Below are 26,387 nucleotides of genomic sequence, written 5' to 3' on the forward strand. Positions count from 1 at the left end.
CTACCCAATCATGCTTTCTCTCTGGTTAACAGGAGTCTATAAAAGGTTTATAAAACACACAACAGTTCACTTCTGCGCTCAGTCTTCTCTTGTGCCAATGTTCCTCGGTAGGAGGAAGAGCTTTCACCTCGATTGCCTTAGAAGGTCTTCCACAACTTCCCTCCAAATGCCCTGAAAGCTCTCTTACGTAGCTTTGACTGAACTTAAATTCATGATCCTCCTGCTTTAGCCTCTCAAAGTATTTTTACTAAAATCAGAAACAAGATAAGAATGACCTTTCTCTTCATTCACTGTGTCAAAAGAACAAATATGTAATAGGAGTCATTAGCAGCTCTAGGAGATGCCCTCATATATATCAGCCAAAACTGTCTTTGCTCCTAAAGGAACACTATAAAATAACATCTGGAACTTATTTATGCATATGGTAGATACAATTCCAGTGGGCATATAAGCAGATACTAAGTCAAATTCACATTTAAAGTAGAGATCAATATATAAGAAGGAACAGGGTCTGTCACAGGCAGACCCGCCGAGGAGACAAGCATGACTGAGCAAGTCACATAGTCACCACTGTCCTGGATAGCACAGTGCACCATCTGCCAGAGAAAAGGTAGTAATAGCCTAGCTCTCACCAAGCCCTCTAGATGCCCCACTTTCAAACTCAAAGCCGAGTTACAGTGATGGTCTTAAGAAATCTGGGCCAGGTTTTATCATATTAGGAGATTAAAACATCTAAATCTTGACTCCTAAAGATTGAAAGCAGACATATAATTGAGGCCATCCACATTAAAAGTGGACTTCTTAAAACACAGTCTGAGAGCCCAGGGCTGGAGAATACAGTTATTCTCTTATCTGCTTCCACCTGTCCTGCTTTGTGTGACAACGTCTTTACATCTGTTGATACGTTTTGGATTCAGTACCTAAAACCGAGTATGACTGTACAATGAATGAATTTAGAAACACAATCCTTTTTTAGCTCCATGATTCTGCATAGCGCTTTTCCTGCTTCCGACTCCACAATATCTCTTAAGAAGCATTTAGAATACTGGAGAATAGTCTTGACAGACTGTTCTGAGAGGTGTGGTAGCCTATTTTGCTGACCAGTTTTTAAACTCTCCATAGAAAGGGTTTTAAACAAACTCAGACTTTTAAATATGACTAGAGTCAGTCAGGAGGGAGCGGGATGAAAGAACTGGAGTTCCTGGTGAAATAGGTCAGATGATTTTCAGACTCCAAATGTCCTGATAGTTTTATGTGATCCGATCCAGCTACAGGGGAGAAAATTCCTGCCAACAGGTAACGGGTCTTTGAAAGCATTTGAAACCAAAGCTCCCTAGCAGCCAGTCCATCTCTTCCTAAGTTCTCAGTCTCATTAAGAATGAGAAACAGATACTATGGCACCAACCTGTCTACGAGACCATAGCGAGACAAATGTAATTGCCTGTACAAGGAATATAAATCAGCAACTCTCAAATCATTCATATTTACACCCTCTTCATTTTGGTTGTCTTTCCTTTATAATTTGGCCATACATCCATGTCAAGTATATAATTTCATCTGAGGCTTTATCAGTTCCCGCCCAGAGCCATGATTATATGTTGCAGGGAAACTTCCTCCCCCTGAGCGAGTCTATCTTTAGTATCTTCTTGATAACCACTTCTTACATCTAAAAAAAAAAAATTAAAAGGAAAGTCTGGATTTTCTTATGTGGCTCCAGAATCCCTAAATATAACATTTAAGAACAATTTATCAACCACCACATTAAGCTTTCAGCTGCCACTACAACTTTTCAAAGCAGAGGGTCCCTGCTCGTTCTCCTTGTTGTTCATATCAAGTTGCAATGGAAACTGTAGATGCTTCTATACTGAGACTTCAGTCACCTTGAGTGCCTTCCCTCTTGCTAGTGTTGACTGTAGCTTTGTGGAGCTACACTAGCAAGACAGGCAATGATAGAATTCTTGAAGTTTTCTATGAAGGAAATATACACAGGTCACCAGTCTAGGATTCAAAAGATTAGTCAGAGACAAGCAGTCACACACCATACCCAGTAATAGGCTTCTTTTATTTTTGTACCTTTATCTTAAAAATATATTTAAACAAGAAACAAAGATAATATTGAATTTTCCCATAAACTTTTGCTTTCTTATTTACAGTGTTACATTGTAAATAACATTCCATTATACACAAATTAAAACTGTGTGCTACTGAACACTTTCTTTACATATTCTTTCATAATATAGTACACACGGCGCAAAGCTATGCAATACTTAAGCTTCAAATAGCTCAGGAAAGAAGCACAAACTTTACCAATAAGATCATTACTTTAAAACGTTCTGACTTTAATTCTCTGCTAGAATGGTTTCACTGAAACCATTCTGTGTTCAAGGAAAAATGCCCTGTCTGAGGGATGAGAACAAGAGTTTAAGTTACCACACCATCCACTTAAACTGACACCATATTACTGATTACTGTTATTAAATGGACTACAATCAAGGTCAAGTTGTTTAAACAAGCAGATTCACTCTTCAGTTCAGACACATTGTATCAACCATAGTTGGTACCTCTTGAAGAAATAAAAGTTTTCTACAACTTTAGGTTTCCTTGTAAACAGTTAAAGCACACATTTTGTAAAGATTCCATTATTCTCATTCATACGTTGCACTTGAGGAGAACTCATCCCATCAGGGGGAAGCAAGCACACACACTGCACACAGGTACACACCCATACAGACTTCCGCTCACCCATCTAAGACTCGAGTGTCAACCAGCACTAAGAATAGCAGCACTTGTGTCCCAAGCAGTGCCCGAGGTTGCAATAAAAATTACAAAACAAGGAAGATTAAAACATCCAACTTCAATTAAACAGCCCAAAGCTCAGGCTCTGAAATGCCTCTCACACACTTCATATTCAGCCTGAAGTCAGTTCATGGGGCTCTCCAGGCGGCAAACCCCACCTTCGATGGCAACAGACTGTCCTGCCACAGCACCAGGAGGGAGTCGTGAAATGTGAGTCTGCAAAGGAAGAGAAAGAGAGTGTCAGAGGTGCGGGCAAAGTCCCTAATGTGAAGCCCACTCAGAATGCCATGTCTTTGCTGTTCTTCTGAGTGTCCCCCAGCAGTAAGGGTGGCAACACTGAGGAGTGTCATCCCCTGTTTGTTTAAATGGCTCAGGGATGTTTACTGGGCATCTGCCCCATGCAAGCATAGCACCAGTTCGTAGGTATACAGGGGTGACAGAGATACCAACACCTCAACAGTGCTACTCCTCTCTAATTCCTATTACCACCTACCTGTCACCAACACAGGCAGGTAGCCACAAGAGCTAGGCATAAAGCAGAAACATAACTGTGCAAGGTTTCTAGAAATTTAAAGACAGAAATGATCTAGCAACCCCAATTTCAGATATATAAACCCCACTTGACAAACTGAAGGTAGATAGCTCTAAGCAATGTGTGTAAATTAATGTTGAGTCTTCATAGCATCATTGCCCACAACAGCCACAAAAGGGAAATAGGCCAAATGTGTATCACTGGATGAACAGTGTGGAATGTGCACATGATAGAGTATTACTCATCATTAAAAAGCAGGGCCATGAAGAACATAAATAAACCTTGACAACATTAACTTAAGTAAAATGAGCCAGATATCAAAGAGCTAAGATAGTAGGTTCTACTTACATTGTGGTACATATAATCAAATTCATATATATCAGTCAGAGGCTGAGGGGAGGGAATACAGTTGGGGTGGAATAATGTATAATAGATATAGGCTTCCAGTTTGGGAAGATGAAAAAGTTCTGGAGATGGGTGTAGCAATAAGTTCCTAACAATGTGGATTACTCAGTGCCTCAGAACCATTTAAAACTGATTTACAGGATAAACTCTATGTTATGTATTCTATGTATGCAGCACTTGGGAGGCAGAGGCAGGTGGATTTCTGAGTTCGAGGCCAAGCCTGGTTTACAGAGTGAGTTCCAGGACAGCCAGGGCTACACAGAAAAACCCTGTCTCGAAAAAAACAAAACAAAACAAAGCAAAAACCAACAACAATATTTACACACGGGAGAGGGGGGCAAGTGGGAAAGAGAGAGAGAACAGAGAAAGTGCAGAAATGATAGTTTTCTACTTGGCCAGAGTAATTGTAAAACTGGTTAGTTTTATGCCTAACACAGACTACAGACATCTGAAAGGGTTGAGCCTCAGTTGAGACAATGCTTCTATAAGATCAGGCTGTAAGGAATTTTTAAAATTAGTGACTGATGTGGCCAGGCCCAGCCCATAGTGGGTGGTGTCATCCCTGGGCTAATATTCCTGGTTTCTATATGAAGGCAGACTGAGCAAAGTGTGATGAGTAAGCCAGGAAACAGAACCTCTCTGTTGGGCTCCCCATCAGTTCCTGCTTCCAGCTTCCTGCCCTGACTTCCTTTGATGGTAAACTGATATGGAAGTGTAAGCCAAGTAAACCTTTCCCCACAAAAACTTGGTTTTGGTCATGGAGTTTCACTAGAGTAACAGGAACTCTAACTAAGACTAACTAACAAGGAACTAATTTATGATGAAGATCTTTATAAGTGAAATAGATCTTTACTATCTCCTTATAAACAGAGTACAATGTTTTAAGGTTAGTTTAAATAGAGGGGCTTACAGGAAAATCTGTCTTCAGACTTCCAAGAGAATCACACAAAAGTCACTGAGATATTGGGCTTCAGAGAGGCTAAAGTGAATACATTAATTGATGACATTAAAGAACAACAATACAGCCAAATAGCCTACAAGTTGAAGTCAGAATGTTAAGTCTTTAAGGAACAGATTTCCTGTTAACTACAATAAAGATCCTGAACTGGAAGGAGCAAAATACTGCACCTTGGACACTGTGGGACTTGAAGTATCTTTTTGGCTTCAAACATGGCCAGTCCAGGGACCCTGTAATGCTACCACCCCTAAATGAAGTTTACTACAGCAGAACACATAAACAAGCTGATTTAAGCCACAAAGTATCAAGGAAAGTTAGGAAGGTTAAAGGGAATAGGAGGAAAAAGCTCTGGAGATGTTCAATAACAGTGCATAAGCAAAATGCAAATACACAGTTAGATTTGTATAAACCGAGCTACTTGTACATAATAGAAATACTCAACTAGATAAAGTAGTTAAACTAGAAAACTTGATTTTAAGAGTGGACTTTTCACAGTTCTCTTGGGTAAATCACTACTTAGTCTAGGCAGACTTTGCTATTACAAGAATTATTTTAAATGATATTGGCATTGTGACTGTACAGCTACAGTGTTCCTTGAAAACGCCCTAGCAACAGACAGAACCTTGCTGTTGAGGAGCAACTTGTCTGCCTTGTAGATAAGCTGACTGACTGTTCAAAGCTAATATGCTCAGGATTGAAGCTCTTTACAAGTCCAAATACATTCAGCACCAGGATTCCAGAGTTATGTTTGAAACAAAACAATTTAATTACTTGATATCTAATCTTTAAAGAAAACCTGACTTTAAAATCTTTTCAGAACACCTTGGTGCCTGAACTTTTGTAGTTTCTAGGAAAGCTACAAACACATGGTTTAATTTTAAACACATGATTTAATTTTAAAAGTCACAAAGCCTTTATTTAGTCATTATGTTTTGATTCTCTGCCTCTCCACACACAACTGCGTTTCCACTTTTAGACTTGAGGTCTTCCATAATAGTCAGAGGTGACTATTAAGTCATTGCCCTGCTTTGGTGGAGGTAGAAACATACCTAGGCTGACACAATAAAAATGACCCCTCAGAGATACTTTGCTCACTGCTTTTGCAATTCTGGGGCTTGGTCTTCCTTTTCTTTTTATTGGAGAAAATTTAAGACACCATAGTTAAAGTGAGGCAGACATTTACAAGTGGACAAAAGGGACACAGGGAACATAGCTGGCAGTGGAGAAACTCACGAACTAGCATTTCCAACCACAAAGTATATGCATCCCCCACTCGCTCGCTAAATAAGTGCACAAAAATCTACACAGGCATCATAAGGCTGTATCTTTTTCTTCTGGGTGAACCAGCCTCCTTGGCAGTGAGGCATGGCTATATGACAGAAAGGTCAGTGGACTGTTTGAAATGTATTATCATAAGGCTTGGCGAAGATCTTCTTGTTCCTTAGTCTCTATCAGCTTTGGATGGTTTTGGAGTTTGTGAAGCCAGGGGTCTGGGAGTTCCGTATCAGTACTTGGAGGGGAACAGTCTGGCAATCAGAAACCTCAATGTCTCATCTTCTATGAATAAGAGATGCATTTCTATTATGTTAAAGTAATTATGCCCTTGGAGATTTGCTTTTTATAGCAGCTTCTGCTTTCTTAGCTATACAATCCAGGACTCTGAACCTACTAGGTGAACTCTGTGGGTTATTTAACTTCTTTAGGCTTCCCCAATGATGAATATGATAGTAACATTTACCATAAAGCTGATAAGGACTATATGAGACAGTAAATACAAAGAAGATATGTCTCAATAACTACTAAATATTACTGTTTTAACAAACACACAGCCTAGATCAAAATATATAGCATAATTTAAAAACTATCATATAACCAAGAGTTGGGAAATAGTACTTGAAAAATGTGCTAACAATCGACTCATCAGACTTAGATGCCACAGAAAGAGAGTGAGTGATTTCTGACAAACTATCTTCTCACAGCATAGAACACTGTTGAAAAGACAGAAGATAATCATGATAAATGAACAGAAGCGACCAACCAATACAAAGTACAAATTCTGGGAGAAAGAAATCAGACCATAGTCTAGAGAGCCTTCGAAATGACAAGGTTAAAGCCAGCCATGCTCCCTAGGTTTCAGTCTCCACTCACTCTAAGCTCATGTCGCCTGCTCGCTCTTTTTCCCTATTCCTCTCCCTGTCCACTTGCCTTCTTGCTGCCCCCTCAACCACACAGCAGACGCCTGCATCAGGACTGTGCGTTTTTCTCACTGCTACGTTTTTCCTTCTCCCATTGGTGTACACTTCTTGCTAATTTCTGCCAGATCTTTGCTCAAAAGCTACCTTCTCTAGAAAGTTCATCCAGGCCACCCATACTGAGTTCTGCTTCAGCAGTGCATACAGCCTTACCATCACGTAGCCAATCTGTAATTGCTTATTCAATCAGCACCCGTGTCTCCTGGAATATAAGCCCTATGAGGACAGGGACCTTGTCAGCCTGTACACTGTTTCCTCATTGGTACCTGAAGGATAGCCTGCATCAAACAGGAGTTCAGTATATGTTAAGTGAATAAAGAATGCTTTAACAAAAGGTGGGGGGAGGGCACGGGAGGCAAGGGTGCTTGAATGATAATTGCAAATTTTATATTTAAAACTTCCTAAGTTTTATATTTTAGTGGGTTTGATTACAGTAATAAGAATGCTTTATTTTGAGGATGTTATATAAATGAAATAATTATGATACTGAAGTTGCAGACTCTCAATAAAAATGAAATATATTTCCCAAGATTGATATGAAATAGGAAAATAGTATCATCTGACTTCATCTATCCCTTTATTTTTTAGTTGTCCTCTCTTGGACCTAGGTGTTCCACAGAGGACTAGAGGCACTGGTAACCAAAGTCATGATCAAGTTGAGGCTCTATGCCTCATGCATCTGTTGGGTTGTTACTGCTGTTAAATACACATGAATTCAACAGCAGGAGACATTTGGAAAACATCAAGACAAACTAGTTTGCATGTGTTTTTCTTCTGGAATGCAGTATTCTATTTGGTAAGATGTGGGTAGTTGACAAGCCCACTTTTTCATTACCACGCCCTTCTGGAGATAAAGATATTCCCTTCCTCTACCACTTTGTCATGTCTTGTTAAATCTGCTTTATTTTTAAATTGCCAAGTGCTAGAACTTCTATTTTTCTCATATAATGATAGGGCCACATGAACTTTCAAAATATAACCTGGAACAATATGTATGTTTATAGAATAACAACTCATTTAAACACAAGTTAAGCTTCTCTTCTATGTTTTCTACTCTGCTACTTGGGCAATATAAATTTAGTTCATTGAAACTGTACTCCAGGCTAAACACACTTTATATCCTTAATGCAGTTACATTTTAAAAATAATAACAACAGTAATAAAGTACTGTTGGTGTGGGGAGGATGAGGTGAGCCACAGCACACATATGGAGGGAGGCCAGAGGGCAACTTCTGTACTCATCCTGTTTATCCACCCTAATGTGGCTCTGGGGATTGAATTCAGGGTGCCAGTCTTGTGTGACAAGTACCTTTACCTGTTGATTCATGTCTCCAGGCCCTGCATAGTCAATACATACATACTTGACCCAGTAATAGTCACTCTCTGTATTCTTTTGCTGGCAAAACCATGATAGACATTTTAGAAGCACCTGCTGAAAGAAGGGTGTGGGGAAGTTGTGTCTGGTTAGCTTTTGTTAACATGCCTCTATTGTGATCTTCCTTTTTACCCCTGTCTCTTAATGAGTTGAATCAAGAGACATTACCACCCCCATTGGTTTCCCAGAAGTTCTGCCCATCTCTTTCAAGGATACGTGACTTGTGAGTAAGTATATTCTAAGCATTCTTTGTGTGCGGCATTAAACCTCGGAATGTAGTTAACTAAAAATAGTTTAGACATCAGACCTCATCATGAAAGCAGATGTACACTACTAGATGACAGCTGCATATTGACTTTTTTAATGCAATCTAAAACGGTGTGTAGATCTTATAGAATAAGCCAGGATCTGCAGGTTGAAAGATGAAGATATTTACTTGTTGACTCAGAACCTGTTTGAGGACAGATACCAAACAATGTAAAATAAGAATTGGGTGATGATCCCTACAGCACTTAGATTTTTCGTATTATTATTTTATTTTGTCTGCATGTATGTTTATGTACCATGTGCATGTCTGATGCCCATGGAAGCCAGAAGAGGGCATTGGATCACCTAGTAACGGAGGTTTAGTTTGCTGTGAGCTGCTATGTGTATGCCGGGAACTGAACTCGGGTCCTCAGGAAGAACAACCAGTGTTCTTAACCACTGAGCAATTTCTCCAGCCCCAGGACCCAGGGTTTTAACACCCTATGATACTAACTTCATTTAGATTTTATTTGTCTTATTAATGAATAAAAATTCTACCATTTCCTTAAATTAAAAGCAAAATAATAATAATAATAATAATAATAATAATAATAATGTAGGCTGCAGTGGCAAGAAGATATTATTGCTAAGCTCAATCTAACAAGTCAGAAACACCAACAAAATGCCATATGTTTGCCATTTTGCTGCATGTCCTCCCTACCTCATTTTCCACATGCAAAGTATCCACAGCATAAAAGATGCATGGGCATATGTGGATGAAACACAGAGACAGCGTCATGGCCAATGTTATTGTTAGCCATTGTTAGTCACTGACACAGGGCTTCAGAGAGGGCAAAACGTTCTATTGTTCTCCTGTATAAAATTCTGTCCACAGAATCTTAAAAGAAGATGAAAATGCTGCCCGATGAGAACAGAGTGTGGCCCCAGCCCCACGGCTGCTCTGGTTTCTTCTGTGACCATGCCTGCTGACACTACACTTTAGTCAGAGGCAACATCGCACAGGAATTCCCCGTGTTTTCACTTGAAAACCCTGCGAGGCGACCCACAAAATATGGCAACCTCTCCAGTAAACTCCTTCCATGCCCGTCATGTAGAGATTCATCATGAATACACCTTTGTTACTGGTGATAAAAACTCTACCATTTACCACATATTTACTCTGTACTCTTAATAGGAGGCAGAGGAATGAAACACACACAGGCCTTACTCTAGGGCAATTTATCTTTATAGGATGTAGAAACCAGTCCCTTGTGAAATCTTACTAGAAATAAGAGATCCCTATAATTACATAATAATGTAGTGTCCAGGGTGCTTCTGAATCAATGAAATCTTAAAATACTACTACCGGCAGTAAGATGTATGCAACACCTTTTTTTTTCCCCCAAGGGAAAAAAAAAATAGAGAAATGAATAAGAGAGAATGGAACTGTGGTTTGCTTATGGTCAGAGAGGAAGTGGAAAAACTGAGTCATGAGTGTGTCTGAACTCCAAATTTAGGCCTTTTTACTCCCGCAATGCCCTAGCCCAAAGGGTTCTAAATCTAGCTCTGTTAGAGGCACACCTTTCACTGAATTGGCATATGCTCAAAAGTTTTACAATAGGGCTTGCTTAGAAAAACTACTGCCACAAATCTTAACTAAGTTAGAATGATTCTGAGACCCAGAGAACTAGGGATGAGTCACTGCTGGTAGGTTGGAAAATGTCTAGTCACTAGTTCTCTGGGATTTAACATTCTTATAGGTTAAAACAATTTTTTTTAAACTGACTCAATGGTATTGAGGATCCTTTCTGAATCTGGCATACATTAGGATGTTCTTGTAAATGTTATTTAAAACAATTTTAAAATCCCATTTATCTAAAACTACATGTTTTGTGTCAATGGAAACTCTTTGAACCCACTTTATAGATTTTTTTTTATTAGCCCCACTAAGAACTAACTACAATCCCAATAGGTTCTTAAAGTTTGTTTTCCTTTCCCCTTGGGAAGGGACATTCTAAGAGTAATCTTAGGACCGACCACTACCTGCAGTGCATCATCGGTGTGTGGTCTACTCTGGGGAACAATCTCAGTGTAATCTCAGGACCAACCACCACCTGCAGCATTGGTATGTGGTCTTCCCTGGAACGTAGACTTGCACTGACACAGAGAAACAAAGCTGTTCCTGCCTCAGGCAGTGCAGACAGGAGTGGTCAGTGGGGACAGCATACAGACTATGTGGAGACTGACACTTCATGTCACACTGATGGTAGGGATGGAGATCTTGAGATCTTTTACAGTCTTTATTCTAATTAATGTTTGTATTACATTTACATATTCAGTGTGTCTCTCTGTACTATGCATGTCTATAAGCACTCATGCATGCACAAGCACATGCTGTCCTGTGGATGTTGAGGTCAGAGGTAAGCTGCAGGAATGGTCCTCTCCTCTCACCTTGTGAGACCTCGGAAACCAAACTCGGGGCATAAAGCCTGGTAGACAGTGCTGAGCCATCTCACTGGCCCTTCATTCTAATTTTGTTTTGTTTTGTTTTGTTTTGTTTTGTTTTGTTTTGTTTTCAAGACAGGGTTTCCCTGTATTGCCTGGCTGTCCTGGAACTCACTCTGTAGACCAGGCTGGCCTCGAACTCAGAAATCTGCCTGCCTCTGCCTCCCAAGTGCTGGGATTAAAATACACTTTACTCTTTTCTTCCCCCAAATATTTAAAGAGGAACAAATTTTTAATGAATTTTAAAATTTGAAAATCAGTTTATATTCTAAATATTCTACAACTGGGCAGAAAGACATCAAAGTTGGGTGTTAAGGGCACTGAACCTGGAGTAGCAGAGTAGCTCTCTGCAGTTCTGGGACTCACTCAAGATCAGGACTGGACACCTCTTATCTTCTCATTATGAGGCAGGATGGCTTATGTTGATGTCACTGGAGGATGTGACTGTGTCCTTCCTCTATTCCTCAGCACAAATGGAGCGAACTGAAATTTCCCCACAGGGCTGAGTAGAGGTGACCGCTCTTCTCTCTGTACCTAACTTTGTTCTGTTTTCTGGCACTAGCAACAATATCTCAAGAGTCCGTTGTGAACTCTTCTTCATTTCCCCAGTATAAGACAAATACACACCTCTAGTTTAATTACCTATAATAACCAAGTGGTTAAAAGTGTGAGCTCTAGAGTCTCTAGAGAGCTGCATCACTCTGCAGCTGATACCTTAGTAAGGGACTTGGAATCTCAGACATATCTTCTCTGGGGGTCAGACGGTACTAAGAAAGCCCACCCTATAGATTATAATTAACCCCAGCTCTTGCATAGATGTTGGAAGCTCCTCTTGGGTTTGTAAAGGTGAGGTTCTGGCTCATCTTTTCCACAGTAAAGGCAGCAGTCAAATATCTCTTTTCAATAACCTTTGTAGGGTGGTCTTGGCATCCTGACATCCTCTAGAAGTCCCTTGTAGAGACTTGTGTTCACTGTGCATAGTGTTGGTTTCTTTCTTTCACTCACGTACTTTATACTCATCCTATTCCAGTTCCCTCTCCTTGGTCCTTCTTCCTCATCCCCCCTCCTAGTCGCCTCCCTTCATCCAGTCACAACCTGTATTTTTAAATGAGTAATACTGGAATTAAAACATATAGTAGTTCATTCCCCTGTGTATCAATCCCCCCATCCACCAGCCAGCACCAGAACAATAGAGTCCACTGGCACCTACCGCTGCTTGTCTATCAGACAATACATTCTACACTCAGACTGGGAACAGTATTCCCTGAAGTCCAACAGGAACCACAGCACCAGCACCATGTGCAGCATGACTAAGAACCCCAATCCTTGCTGTCCAAGGATGAGCAGTGGAGCCTGACAAACTGCCTACGTGCTTCTCAGGATCAGCAGAGAGAATCGTTTAAGCCTCGAGCAGATTAATTCCTAGGCTCAGAAGTTGCAACTATCCCTAACAGAGCTGAGAACACTGCTCATACCCCATTCACCCACTAACACTGAGTGGCTTCAAGACTGAAAACCAAGCATCATTCAGCTAGATTACAACCTGACAAATTGGGGTAAGAGCAAACAAGAATCTAAACAACCACTCAATGGAGGAAGACCAGAAAACAAAACAGAAATTATTATCAACAACCTTATTCCAGGTACTAATGTCCCATCATAAAACAAACATGAATAACCAAGTGTGAAGGAACGACCATCCTACAACCACCAAACCCAGACACTATTGTGGATGCCAACAGGGCTTGCTGACCTGATATAGCTGTATCCTGAGAGACTCTGCCAGTGCCTGACAAATACAGAAGTGGATGCTCACAGCCATCCAGTGGATGGAGCACAGGGTCCCCAATGAAGGAGCTAGAGAAAGTACCCGAGGAGCTGAAGGGGTTTGCAGTCTCAAAGGAGGGACAAAAAGATGAACCAACCAGTATCCCAAGAGCTCCCAGGGACTAAACAACCAACCAAAGAAAACACATGGTGGGACTCATGGCTCTAGCTGCATATGTAGCAGAGGATGGCCTAGTTGGTCATCAATGGGGGAGAGGCCAAATATTTTTTTCCTATAAAAATTAGCACCTCATGTAGTATTCCCTGAGAAATGCAACTTAACTAATGCAAAGGGCAATTATTTTAAGATAGTAATTATAGTATGTTCAAGGAATTCAAAGAGGATATGAACAAATCCCTAAAGGAGGATTATGACTGTATAAACAACTCAATGAAATAATGAAAACAATTCAAGACATGAAAGTGGAATTAAGAAATGAAATAAGATCTCTAAAGAAGAGACAAAATGAAATATAACTCAAGACAACCCCCCCCCACAAGCCCCTAGGGGTTGGGGGAGTAAGTGTAACACATTGTAGTTGAATCAAGTAGAGCAGAGAATCTGCTGTCTCAGGGACAAGGTGGAGGATCATTCCGTCAAAACAAACATTAAATTTAAAAATCCCAGAACAAACCATGAAAAAAAATCTGGGACTCCATGCACATATGCACATGTGCACATACACACAAACAAAAAACCCAACACCTATGAATAATAAAAATTTCAGATGAATCATTTGGAGAAAACTGATGGTGTAAGACTAATTAGGCAAAAATAAAACTACCAACTATATTTAGAAATTAACTTGAGGTAGAACAAAGTTCTTTATTTCATGTACTGAATTCTGCAATCTTTTTTATTTCTCTAAAGTACTTTCTTAATAGAGCCAATAGGATCTGGAAGCTGAAGACCATGTGGAAAAAAAACCCCACACTTTCCTATATTTGAAAGTCTTAGCCAATGTAAAAGATACAAGCAAAATCACTGAATAACTACCTTTCCTCATGGTTGATAAGAACTCTTGACAAATTTAATTTTTTCGGATGTTTTTTAGTGCATTGCTTGGGTTGCACCTAGCCTACCATCTTGAAATATTTTCAAGTTGTTAAGTATTATCAATACTATATCACCAATGTAAGTTTACATCTAGCTTGCCCTAACTCATACTTACAATTAGGTTGCTCTTGGTAATTCTACATCTAAAATATGATACAATAAATAAACATAATACGTACCCATTGGTTCAACAAATCGATCTGCTGACAAATGACACTAGCCACCAAAGCATCTATTAAGAAACATTCACTTATGCTCCCAGCCAACCATTGGACGGAGCACAGGGTCTCCAAAGGATGAGTTAGAGAAAAGTCTGAAGGAGCTGAAGGGGTTTTTAGCCCCATAGGAGGAACAACAATATCAACAGACCAGACCCCCCCCCCCAGCTCCCATGTACTAAACCATCAACTGAAGAGTACACATGGAGGGACCCATGGCTCCAGTTGAGTATGTAGCAGAGGATAGCCTTGTTGGACATCAATGGGAGAAGAGGCCCTTGGACCTTTTAAGACTAGATGCCCCAGTGTAGGGGAACACTAGGACAGGGAAACAGGAGTGGGTGGGCGGGTGGGGAAAACCCTCATAGAAGCAGGGGGATGGGAGATGGGATAGGGAGTTTTCACAGGGGAAACCAGAAAAGATAACACTTGAAATGTAAATAAAGAAGATATCTAATAGGAAAGGAAGATAGATAGATAGATAGATAGATAGATAGATAGATAGATAGATAGATAGAGAGATAGATTCACTTAGCACAGCTCATAGATGCTTGTCTAGCCACCAATAGGCAGAGTCCAGGAAGACTGTTTGTTGTAGTCACCAAGAGAAATTCAAACACAGCCAGTAAGAAATGTTCCCCCTCCATTTCTTCACCATTATTTAATTAGGTGACCCTAACAGAAACACCACAGGTATATCATTTCTTCGTATATCTATCTAGCATGCATGCTGTGATGTGCACTTGAAGGTCAAAAGACAAATTGCACAAGTGTTTTTCTTCTTTTATCATGTGGTTTCCAGGAATTGAACTCGTCATTAGGCTCGGTAGAGCACCTCTACTGCTTGGCCTTCAGAATCATTCATAAAAAAACCACCACCACCACCACCACCACCACCACCACAACAACAACAACAACAATGGCACTGTCAACTGGTCTTATGGTCTTACAGTTGCCCAAAACACCTAGTCAGACATCATTTTGAGAGGCTTCCATCACTAGTACACTGGTCTGAACTTCAGGATTGAGTACAGTGTTATCCACCCTTGTAGCCACTAACATTTTTTTTATTTCCCTGAAATTGCTGAATTTACATGTTAGCCCACTTATATATACAAGTTAGTAACATTTTAAAGGTCAATCTACTGTCTCCACTAGGGCTAAAATTCAAGAAGTATAACTAATTAATAATCAAGAAAAATGAAACCTCTGTAAACAGTTACACTGCAGAAGAGACCTCGGGACTGCAAAATGAGATGCTTCTAAGTGACCCTCAGTACCCTCTCTGGCCTTTACCACTACGCACTACAATCTATCATAAGCAATGTCACATCTATTACATAAATTACACTTACACGCTCTACCTACTTCTTAGAATCAAAGCACTAGTATCCCCTCTCTTTAAGAAATTTTGAAGCAGGGCATGGTAAACTGTAATGCCATTGATATTGGTGAATTGTCATTTGCTATTTAAGACCATTGAGAAGCTGGTTCTCAAAAGCAGGCCTGGGCTCCTACTTCACACTCAAGCTTGTTTGTGCTGAGTGTCCTCTCAAACCCTTGTCCTGAGTCAGGCTGGTCTCCTGTCTCTGTAATAGGTAGAGGGAAAACAACAAACTGTTTATAGTATTAACCACACACACACACACACACACATGGAACAACAAGAAGGCAAACTGCTCAAACAATGGTGACTGCTGTGCATCCCATGATGCAAAAGTGCACATACCAGGGAAGGAAAGGCAGAGGCTCACAAGAGGTCTGCTCTGCCCTGCCCATCTAATATTATATTATTTCAGGACTTTCTCTGTTGGTTTCTGCTGGCTAACTATCTGCAAGTGCCCAACTTGCTGAGCCTGTCCACCCTATTTGACCTTTTTTGAGCCTTGTAGGAGGGAAAGCTGTGTTCCACTAGGAACTCAATTAAGGAACTCCAGCTGACCAGTCTATTTGTGCTAAATGTTTGTAAGCCCTCAGATTTGCTATTACCGGTTGACCTTTTGTTTGTGCTCTCAATGGGGCTAGCCCAGTCATCCCTGCTGAGTATTCTGAGTGCCGAATTTGAAGATGTTTTGCTGTTTCCTGTTTCTCTCTACCAGCTACTAAGTATGTATTCATTTATTTTGCTCATACTTTCAAAACCAAAAACATGGCTCTCAGAATATTCTTTTGGATATACAAAACAGTGGCACACACCTACTAAGGAGACCGAGACAGAATAATGAGATCTAGGCCAGCCTGGGCTATCTAGTGAGGCTTAGGATGGACAGAGAGACAGCAGACAGAGAAACAGACAGACAGACAGACAGTCAGACATTGGGGATCACAATGGTAACCTCTCCTAGATTATATACACAGGATCATATAGAAACCCAAGTCTAACTAAAGTCAATCTTAATATAGTACTCCTATTTATTCATATTTTTAAAACATGAAGGTATAATTTACATAGCATAAAATGCATAGGTGCTAAGTAAAGCATTGAATGACTTCTAATAGCTTGTGTACCCACAAACCCAAAACATAAATAAAAAGCTTTATGCATGGAACATTCCTACTATCACCCTCAAATTCCCTCAGGCCCTGTTTTTTAGTGTTTTAGATTTTATCCCTGTTTTAACTTTCAGTATTTCACATAAATGGAAAAAGTCACCAAGTACTATTTTTTGTATCTAGCTTGATTATACAGCATAGTGCCCCCCCCCCCCATTTTTAAGATGTAGAAGAGAATTTACTTAGCTTTCTGAGGGTTTATACTTGGCAGAAGAAAGACTTACTCATGTTTTGTAAACTTTATTTAGGACGATTTTATGAGTCCAGAGAAAACTAATGGCAACCAAGATTTATGAGGCTGGGTTCAGGGTTTGGGGTAGACTGCTTGCCTATCATGTCTAAGGCTCTGCATCCACAGGGAGGAAAAAGATTTATATATGCAATCACTATCAATACTATAAAGTAAATTAAAAGAACAAAAGACAAAGTACCCCCAAACATAATAATCTATCATTTTTAACTCAGTTTCCTAGTCTATATTCTTTGTGATCTTTAAATAAAATTTCTGAATGTAAGTTCCCTTGTTGCAATGAAGTCCTTTACTGTACTTTTACTCTTAACAGCAGGAAATACTCATTACATCATTTATATACTAAATAATCTTATAAATGTTTTTAAAGGTTAGAGAATTAAGAATAGATGAGATTATTATTTCATTGATTCTCATCCAATTCTGAAAAAAATCATGTCTATAAATTAAAACCTCTTCCTGAGAAATTCTTTCCATTCCTAAACAGGTTGAAAAAAAAAAACATGAAAATAGGGAAAGTTTATAATATTTTACTAGAAAAAAAACCCCTGTTTTTAGTGGTTTAATGATGAGTGAATAATGGCCATTTCCAGAAAACACACATTATTGAGTAAAAAAACACAGTGCAAGGCATCAGCTACCTCCCTACCAGTTATGAGTCAGAGAGGCCCCAGGGCTCTCCAGTTGCACAGGCAACTGCCACTGCACTGCTGTCCACCAAAAGCATGCGAAAAGACTGCTGAAGACACCACACGCTCTGGTTGTAGAACACAGAGAAGTCAGTATCAAATTCACTGAAAACTTCCTCCACATAACCTAGCTTTCATTAATGCCCAAAGGTACTGTACAGACTGAAGACAGCAATGGGCTGACTCAATCAACACTATGCCCTGGATGCTACAATATCAGATCGCCAGGCAAGATGTGCCTACCCGTGTATCAGTGGCACTACTATTGGTACTACTATTAGCTTTCTGATTGGATGTGAGCCCTGATTCATAAGAGAGAATTCCATGCCTGGGACAGTAATCTTAGGCAAAAGTCCTTGGCCAGGAAGGAAATAGGCCCTAGGGTAGAATCTGCTACTGTTGTTTTGTTCAACAGTCATGTCACTAAGTTATCTTCGAAAGACTAGTTTTTAATACCCATAGAGCTGAGCTGCTCTCAATCTTGGTTAAAGAGGCTTCTTCTTACAGTGGGCAGCACTCAGTGCAGAGATGCATATATGGCCTAAATACTGAGAATAAGAAATTGAGTGTTCAGCCTTAAATGGGAATTCTTATCAGCACACCTCTCCCCCCACCAAGGCTCAGGAAACATCACGGGAAAAGGATGCTGAGTGAATTTCGGAGCTGGAGGAGTGCTATGAAATGCTGTTTTCTCGACAGGAAATGGCTACTGATAAATTCAAAGCAGTGTGGTTACCAGCACAAGACCTGCATGAGACAAACCTAACCCAAACCCCCCTGGCCTCATCCCTTCCTGAGGAGATATTGGCAATCGATAGCTGCAGGGGAGGGAAAGCAATCTTTTTCTAGGGAATAGGTATTGGTAATTTCCCATGTTCTAGTGGATAGCCCTACACATCCGTGTACAGAAAGGAAAAGTACAACCTGGCCGCTCAGGACAATATTACCAGCTCCTCGGGAGGCTGATGCAAAAGCATCATCTCAAAATAAACAAACAAGTAATAAACAGGTGGGGTAGAATGAAAAGGACATGAAGTTGGCAAGGAACTAGGGAGCTGGGCTGGAGCTAGAGAGGGAAAGGGGTTTAGATACAATCATATTTGACTGTACACACCTGTGAGGGGTCTCAAGGATAAAAAGTTACAGCAAAAGTTGGATATTGGTAAAGCTTGAAAAAGTAAAAGGATAACATTTTAAAATCTAATGTATGATGAAACATTATAGAATTCATAGAAAAAAAGTTTGGAAAAAGCTGACCAAAGCATGTAGTTGGGATCCACGAATAATCTGTACCATTTTTCTCATTTTAAAGCTGGTATTTTATTATGATATCGAATGTCTAAGTTCTCATTTGTATTTTGGGAAGTATTCCAATTTATTTTTCATATTATTTGAAAAGTTAAATTAAGCACGGAGGCAACCTATGAACTAGAAAAAAAATCCTTATCAACTATGCATCTGACAGAGAATTAGTGTTGAGACTATACAAACAGCTAGAGACAAAAAAACTAAACATCAAACTGACCAATTTTAATAAATGGGGCTATAGAACCAGAGGGCCCTCAAAAGAAAAAAAAAAGAAACATTTGTGAAAGATGTTTTAAGTGTTCAGTATTCTTAGACTATATATACATATAGTGTGTGTGTGTGTGTGTTTTAAAATGGTTACATGGTGTTGTCCTATAACAAGGACACATAGTTAGCCATCAGTAAAATTTTCTCGATTTGTTAGCCATCTGGATACTATGACTTCCCAAACACCCAACGTATTGCCATTAGTAAGAAAACATAGAGAAACTGGTATTAAACAGGAAATCTCATCACTACTGGCTACCTTTCATAGAGGTAGAAGGTGCTGTGCAGGCCACCAGGGAAATAAAGTAGGAAAGTCTCACCCAGCGCACCTGGGGGCTATGATAGCAAGTGGCCTGGTGTGATATGCACGTTGTTGAAACAGTAGCATGAATGTTATTGGAGTAATGAACCACTCTCTGATTGGACTTAAGGTCCAATCCAATAGAAGGAACTCGTGTCTGGTACCATTAACTGAACAAAGAAACTATGTCTTGGTATCCCTAATACTTATTCTTATACCCAAACACTAGTATATTTCTCAACCCTTATCAGGAAACTTCACTTTTCAGTAGACTGTGATGAATACAGAGATAGCTGGTCCATGTGCAGAGAATAAAAGACTGAAGAGTGCTCAGTCCTAAAGGGGACATTTTGGCCATAATTTGTGATAACTGGGCACTGTGAGTGTGGAGCTCCTAGACAAAATTTAAAACTATTTTATCACTTTTTTCTTCAAAAACACAAAACATCAACAGTAACAACAACAACAACAACGACAACAACAACAACAACAACAAACCTATTAGAATTTTGGTTCCAAATGCTTGAAGTCTACAGATAAATTTGGAAAGAATGGTTAGTTCCAGGACAGCCAGAGCTATACAGAGAAACCCTGTCTCGAAAAAAAAATTATATAACATTTTCAAGAACACATGTATTTCTCATTGAGATTCATCTGAGGCTGGTTTTATAGTTTTAAGTGGATAGTTCTAGAATATTTTTTATTCATTCCAGATCATGTGAAAATACAAGTTTAAAGAATTCTTTTCTAACTTCTGTCTCTGATTTCTTTTTCCTGCCTTACTGTATTGATCAGGATTTTAGGAAACTACTTCACATAAGAAATGAAAATCAAGAAAGCAGATCTCCCTTTTGTGCGTTCACAGGATTAAAAAGTCTTCCTGATTTTTAGCTATAGGGTTGTTGTTGTTTTTTTTTAATCTAAGGACGGTCTTCCAATATCTGGTATTTTGATGGGGTTTATAATAAGTGGAAAATGAATAGATTGTGTGGTATCAGGATGAACATATATTTCTTCTCCTTTATTTTGATAATGCTATAATTACACTGGTTGATATTTTTATAGCTTTATGGAAAAACACATATACCATAAAATCCACCATTTTAAATAAATGTTCAATCCAGTGGTTTGCAGTGTGTTTGTAAAGCTGGACAACTTTATAATTCCAGAACATTTTCATGTCCTTAAAAACAAACTCCATATCCACATTCCCTCTCCTCAGCCCGCACAACCACTAACATCTTACATTTCTTTCTATGGGTTTTCCAATTCCAGACATTTATTACAAATGGAAACATGCAACGTCTGGTCTTTTTCACCTGGCTTCTTGTACTTAGAGTCATTGGTGCTATATTCCTGCAGAACTTCATTCTTCTTGTTGTTACAAAAAATTCCTTGTACAAATATGTCATATTTGCTTATCCATCCATCAGCTGAGGGGCATTAAATTTGTCCCTACTTTGTAACTATGAATAATACCCAGGAGGGGAACCTGCTGCTTAATGTAGAGATTCTATTAAACTTCCTGAGAAACTATCACACCGATCTTCCAAGAGGGACGGATGGTTCCCACACTCCTACCAGCAGTACAAGGAAGTTCTACTTTTCCCTACAAACACTGTCCTTCTTCTTTTCTACAGACAGCACGTTAGATAAGAAGTGGGTGGAAATCAAACTGTGATCTTGATTTGCAGTTCCCTGATGAGGAGACAGAAAGCATATTCCCATACACTTAGTTGCCGATTGTATATCTTCATTGGAAAAATGTTTATTTATATTTTATTGAATTGTAAGAATTTAATATTTTATTCTAACCTGACACAAGTCCGTCACCAATGGAAGTGTTAGTGAACGTAGTTTCCTATTTCTGTGGACTGTTTGCATTGTTTTGACAACATCTTTGGAGTAAAGGTTTTTAATACTGATGGTAATTTGTTTGTTGTTTAGGGGTCATATTCAAGAGATCACTGCCTAATCCAAGGAAAATGATACAAGCAACACCGGTCAAAACCTGAACACAGTTTGACACACAGGGCAGAGGATATTACAAGTAAATAATTCCTAAGTAGCTAAAGTTTAAACAGCAGAGCTGGGTAATATTCCAGAAGATACTCTAATGTGAGGCATGTCAATAATGACAGTCTCACCTCTCAGAGCTCCAGCCAAAAAATGAGAAAAGGCAGCAGTATGGAGTACTGTAAGCATCCATCCCGTTGGGCTGGTTATAAACCAAGCCTAATAGCCTTGAACTGTATAACTAAAGTACAAGGCTCACACATGATCAGATCTGTGTTATATGCAGGTGATATATTTTGAGGCATTTTACCTTAAAATAACTCAAGATTACAGGAGAGTTTAAGTATCATAAAACATTTACAAAGGTTTGCCTGTTGTCAACATTTTGTTCCATGTACTTGGTAATTTCCTATTCACATATTCATTCACATACTACTTTCCTGAAAGACTAAGATTATATACACAGGGCCCCATTTGCCTAGATAATCCAGTGTATGTTGCCTAAAAATATGGATCCTTTCCTATTAATCATAGCATAGATAGCAATATTAGTGACTTTAACAATGCATTCTTTTGCCAGCCATATGTCAATTTTGCAAATTGACCTAAAATGTATTACAACATTTTGCTCTTATATGAAAGCCACTTTAAGGTGAGTTAAAACACTTCTTGGTAACATGTCTTTGGTAGTCTTCAGTCTGGAGCACTTCCACGCCCATCTTGTTTATGGCACTTGACAGCAGAATGTAGTTCTGGTCCCTTTCACTTTCTTCCGCACATGCTCTTCATCCTTGCCTTGTCTGTTTCCCAAACATCAAATCCATGCTGTACAGTTTCAGACGAAATACTATACAAGCGACACTGTGTCCCTCTCAGGCTGCCACACTCAGAGACACACTGTCTACCTATTCCTTGATGATGTTCCTAATTCTGAATACACGGTTGTGGGGTTCCCTGTTTTCTTCATTATTACTATTTTTTCCACAACTAACAGTAAATCTCTAGAGATATATTAAAACTGTAAAGTAGCCTATTCCTCAAGAATAAATTTTATAACAGAATTTATATTGTTATAAAAACTAACCTCTATATGTGAAAGAAACCTAATTCATTTAAGGTGAGATTTATGTGCCTGAATCATTTCCATGCCAGCTTAAATATGTTTAATTGCACTAGACTATGTGTACTGAGTGTTTATGAAAAACTGCTCATTAACTGTCCAGTCACTATAGAAAATAGGCAATATAATTTTTAAACCCAACTAATATCAATGCTTTAATATTATCCCATAAAAAGAAATCTAGTTTATGTCAGAAAAGAGTGTTATAAATTAAATGATACAATGTTCTTTTCTTTATCTTTTAGAAAATATTATTTTAAAAGGAAAATAGAAACTTGTATTAAAAGGCCACCTTCAAAAGAAATTATCTATGATTCTGATCACAACCATTAATTATTCCTTGCCTTTTCCTGGGCAGCATGACTTTGGGGAGAGCTTTAACTTAAATTAAGCAGAGCCTTATGTAAAACATTCAAATGTCTTCAGGTCCCATGTTTGGTAACAAGGAAAAGGAGGGTAATTTTTGAAAAATAAAACTTATTTTTGATTAAGATATAGTTTTAAATAAAAATAACACTTTTAAAAGCTGCTCTTACTCACCTCACTACCATGCCTCTCTCTATTATGGAGAGATCTTTTCATTAACAGCTAGGTCATTATACAATTCTTGACAGAAGCCAGTTACCCTGGGTGATGTCACCAGGTAGGCCAAAGGCTGCCACCCTTATTTGCTGAAATACATATGCTTCTAAAGTCCTTTTTTTTTCTTTTGAACCCAGAATCTCGTCTATAATTTTTGTTGCATAACAATAAGCTCCAACGGGCTGGAGAGATGGCTCAGCGGTTAAGAGCACTGACTGCTCTTCCAAAGGTCCTGAGTTCAAATCCCAGCAACCACATGGTGGTTCACAACCATCCGTAAGGAAATCTGATGCCCTCTTCTGGAGTGTCTGAAGACAGCTACAGTGTACTTACATATAATAAATAAATAAATATTTTTAAAAAAGGAAAAAAAAACAATAAGCTCCATATTTATGACAAAAGAGCAGTTTTGTGGGGTTTTTATATGTTGTTGTTGTTTTGAATAGGGGTGTTTTATTGCTTTGTTTTATTTTTCTGCCAAGCATTTATAAACAACAGTTCAAATAGTAAAGAAAGGAGAAGGGAAGGGGAGGAATGAAAATGGTCAAAAATATAATTTACAAATGAGGCAAAAGGAGCAGCTATACCTGCTGGCCCAATCCATTCTACCTCTACATTGTCAGCTGAAGAATGTATAGATAATATGAAAATCACAAAGACACACAGACACACACAGACACAGAGAGACACACATGCACACGACAAGCAACACAACCAAAGGCCAACCAGCTACAGATCCACCGTAAGTTTCTGTCCTTTCCTTACTATGTGTGCATCATGTTAAATGGCTGGCATCTTCTACAGACCACCAGCAGAGAGCTGGCACTTCCACTCAAGGGCCTTGGTACACCACTGGCCTCAGTGCTACACTGATCATGATCTTTTCTTTAAACATGATCTTTGTTCAAGAACGGATACAAAGTGTAAGAGAAGGTTTAAATGGCTACAAAGAACTGCATGGATTATTGGGTGTGCTTCTTGTTTAGAAACTACAGTCATACACAAAAAGAAAATGTTCTGAAAATATATGAAGAACAATTTTCTACTCACTTATTAAAACCGATGATGCACAATATAGTAGCTACTAGCCACATTAGGCTATTAAAAAATTAGGGAAAGCTCAAAATTCAGTTCTTCAGTTCTAGTAGTCACATTTCAAATACGCAGTAATTTTTAGCATGTAGCTCTGGCTGCCAATCTGGGTGACATAGATATCAATGTTTCAACTACCATGGAAAAGCCTGTAAGTGCTGCTCCAAACATGTCAATCAGGTTTAAAGTGCACAACTACAACTCCCTTTGTGATAGGTTATAAAGCAAAGAAATCTATAAATAGGTCTCCTGGCAGAACAAACAAGTTTTATCACACTAAGGTGAGACAGCAGGGGAGCAGGAAGCTTAGTAATAATAGTTCACAAATACCAGTCAACCTCTTGTGTGAAAATGTCCCTGCTTACCACATTTATAGACATTCTGTGAACCTACTGATTAACTAAACATATGTATGGATGAATACTGTATGAGAAATGAACAATCAATTACAGTCATGTGTTAACTAAGAACATTCTTCCTGAGAAATCTGCCACTAGGTTATTTTATCTGAGTGCTCATCACATGTAAGACTTCACTAGGCAGTGAAATCTGATGTGACCACTGCCAAATACATGGTTTGTTGCTGTCCAAAATGCCATTGTGGTGTATGACTATTCTTTAGTTCACTTACTCTCTGATTTTAAAACCACTCAATGTGTATTAGAGTACAGGCATCAGAAGTTTCTTTACTTGCTGTTTCCAAGTATGTAGAGTAGATACTTTTCCTTTAAAAAGGAGGCTTCCCGCCTTTAATCCCAGCACTCGGGAGGCAGAGGCAGGTGGATTTCTGAGTTCGAGGCCAGCCTGGTCTACAAAGTGAGTTCCAGGACAGCCAAGGCTATACAGAGAAAACTTGTCTCGAAAACCAAAAAAAAAGAAAAAAGAAAGAAAGAAAAGGAGGCTTCCCAACTTCATTACTTTGCAGCTAAGGTACTTTAATGCCACTTTTATGGACAGGAACATGAGACAAATAAATCCACAAGTCATGATTTTTACTCTCAAAATCAAGCACTACAAGTTCAAGAAGACTCAGCAGCTCAAGAATTGGCACCTGGATGACGATATGACTGCTGAGGCACACAGAGGCAAAGCCCATGTAGACACATGATAGGGCACAGCAGAGGACAAGATAGCATGACAGGTCCACAAGCATGTCAGTCATTACTGTTATGAAGGATGCAGAGACACAGTCTAGGGGCTAATTCTACATTGATTCAGCTTTCTTTATCTTTTTCAACCTTCCTCGTGGTTCATCCATCTTGGATAGCTTATCAGCTTTATTCTCATTTTCTTGTACAAATCCTGAGTTTCCTCGTTTCAGGTATTCATACTAGCTGGGCAAAGGGAACAAGATGAAAGCAGAATTCCCTAATTCATTTTGTTCCATCAAGAACAGTTTAAAAACCTACTGACTTTCTTTGGAACTGTTGGGTATACTTTGAATGCAGCTCACTGATTACTACGTAAGAGGTGGGAAAGACATGTGTTTCAACAGATTGGTTGGAAGCTTACACACTGGCTACAAGGTTTTCAGGTTATGACCCAGTTTTTCCCACTTACCTTGGCTTTGCCGTCCTGGGCTGACATATATCCCACGCACATGCTCTCTGTAGTATGGCTCCACAGAAATTCCACTGTGTGAACAAGAACACAAATAGGCACATTCACATTCACAGATGGAAAATAAATCTTTGCCTTTTTAATAGAACAGTTAAAGATAGCTTTTTTTTTAACACTCATTCCTTACTTTCCATTTGCTCCTTCATAAATGTCAAAATGATTGAGTATTCAAAGCTGTAATGCCATTTACTGTGAAATGAAAAATGTATTTCTTTCTTGTCACAACTTATGATTATTACATGTAAAATAAATGCTCATGGTTGAACTTAGAACACTGAATACAACTACATTCATAATAGTGTATATGATGATTTAGTAAATGCAATATCCCACAGTATAGTTTCTTTGGACATATACAAGTGCACATGTGCACAAATGCCTTAAGTCTCTACTTAAGACACTACAGCCAGGATAGACA

At 39.0% G+C, this 26,387-nt stretch overlaps 1 protein-coding gene across 7 annotated transcripts in view; it reads right to left on the minus strand.

Moving 5' to 3' along the window:
• Positions 1-2,042: 2,042 nt before the first annotated feature.
• Positions 2,043-26,387, minus strand: part of Tasp1 (taspase 1) — a 222,321-nt gene continuing 197,976 nt past the window's right edge. For 3 of the 7 annotated variants that reach the window (XR_002376878.1, XM_029474096.1, XM_021149133.1), the window contains 2 exons: positions 25,910-25,983; positions 2,043-3,012 (listed from right to left, as the gene is read on the minus strand). Coding sequence is in view for 5 of the 7 variants with exons in the window: in XM_029474096.1 (XP_029329956.1) it covers positions 2,920-3,012; positions 25,910-25,983 (167 nt within the window). In the remaining 2 variants the exon portion in view is untranslated. Of the gene's footprint in view, positions 3,013-25,909; positions 25,984-26,387 lie in introns of those variants that run through there. The other 4 variants (XM_029474094.1, XM_029474095.1, XM_021149142.1 and 1 more) reach the window with 4 other exon arrangements.

Source organism: Mus caroli, chromosome 2 (genome assembly GCF_900094665.2).
Source record: "Mus caroli chromosome 2, CAROLI_EIJ_v1.1, whole genome shotgun sequence".
In the NCBI taxonomy this organism is placed as follows: Eukaryota; Metazoa; Chordata; class Mammalia; order Rodentia; family Muridae; genus Mus; species Mus caroli.